The following is a 1245-nucleotide window of genomic DNA, read 5'->3' as shown; positions in this document are numbered from 1 at the left end:
TAAAGTAATCCAGCCGAGATGAAATAAAAATATGGACGACTGTTTCAAAGGGTTGCCGTGAAAGAAAAGGTTTTACTTTTGCCAATTGAGTAAAACCCAGTTTGGCCTTAACAACATCCGGGACTTTGTTGGTTCTTGGTCCGCTGTTCTAGTGAAATGGAACAGTACTGAGGATGATGATGTTTCACGGCCAAACTGAGTAGACAGATTGATAAATGGCCCGTCGTCTTCTGGCTCAACCATTCTGGAGCTTTATTTACTTTCCTTAGAGATCATAGTCCCTCCAGCAGGGTCATCTCAAACACATTCTCTAGGTCCCAGAATGCATAAAATTCCACCACTAAAATTTTTACCAGCAGGTGGAGCCATTGCGCGCAGCTCCAAGCTGACACCAGAAGTTCCAAACCCCACAGCTCTGGAACTGTTATAGCTAGAGGTCTGAAATTTTCTGCATTTGTGGTTGACATGATGTAGAACAAATATAACACAATAAAACCTGCCTTTTCTCAAGAATGTCTTTATTACTGTTGTTCAAAAAAGACCTATCATTTCCGAGAATAAAAAACAACAACTTTGAGTCATGTTTGAACTGATGCAGGTTGGTCTGTGTTCTAGTCACCCAATTATAGAAACTACAGAGTGTTAGCTTTCAAATAATGTATTGCATATGTAATTTGGGTTCCTAAGTTATTTGCTTTTTCATTTTGGTATGCAAAATAGGTGAGGATTACCCAAAATGAGGTGGATGTTAAGAGGTTATTAAGAAAGAACTGATTTTGTCTCAAAGAAAAGAAAGCTGGGAGTTTATCTCCTTGGCAGTAAGCAGAATTAGGGTGAAGCTGTGGCCTTGTCTGTCTCAGGTCTCCAGCTGTTGGCCACAGCCAGTCGGGACCGTCTGATCCATGTCCTGGATGCATCCAGAGACTACAGCCTGGTCCAGACTCTGGATGAACACTCTTCCTCCATCACCGCCCTCAGATTCGCTGGTCAGCTTCTATCACCTCCTTCTTCCTTCCTTCCTTCCTCGCCTTCTTTCCTTCCTTTCTCGTCTTCCTTCCTTTCTCGCCTTTCTTCCTTCCTTTCTCGCCTTCCTTCCTTCCTTCCTTTCTCTTCCTCCTTCCTTCCTTTTTTCGCCTTCCTTCCTTCCTTCCTTTCTCGTCTTCCTTCCTTCCTTTCTCACCATCCTTCCTTCCTTTCTCGCCTTCCTTCCTTCCTTCCTTTCTCGCCTTCCTTCCTTCCTTTTTC

General features: G+C 43.4%; 1 protein-coding gene across 4 annotated transcripts in view; it reads left to right on the top strand.

Moving 5' to 3' along the window:
- The window catches only part of mapkbp1 (mitogen-activated protein kinase binding protein 1), a 42674-nt gene that overhangs the window by 23148 nt on the left and 18281 nt on the right, over positions 1–1245 (top strand). For all 4 annotated transcript variants that reach the window (XM_015374936.1, XM_015374937.1, XM_015374935.1 and 1 more), the window contains one exon: positions 861–986. In XM_015374936.1, the coding sequence (XP_015230422.1) occupies positions 861–986 (126 nt within the window). The remainder of the gene's footprint in view (positions 1–860; positions 987–1245) is intronic.

This window comes from Cyprinodon variegatus, unplaced genomic scaffold (assembly GCF_000732505.1).
Source record: "Cyprinodon variegatus isolate N-32 unplaced genomic scaffold, C_variegatus-1.0 Scaffold110, whole genome shotgun sequence".
Lineage (NCBI taxonomy): Eukaryota > Metazoa > Chordata > Actinopteri > Cyprinodontiformes > Cyprinodontidae > Cyprinodon > Cyprinodon variegatus.
Note: the sequence above shows the minus strand (reverse complement) of the source record. Positions and strands in the feature narration are given on the sequence as shown.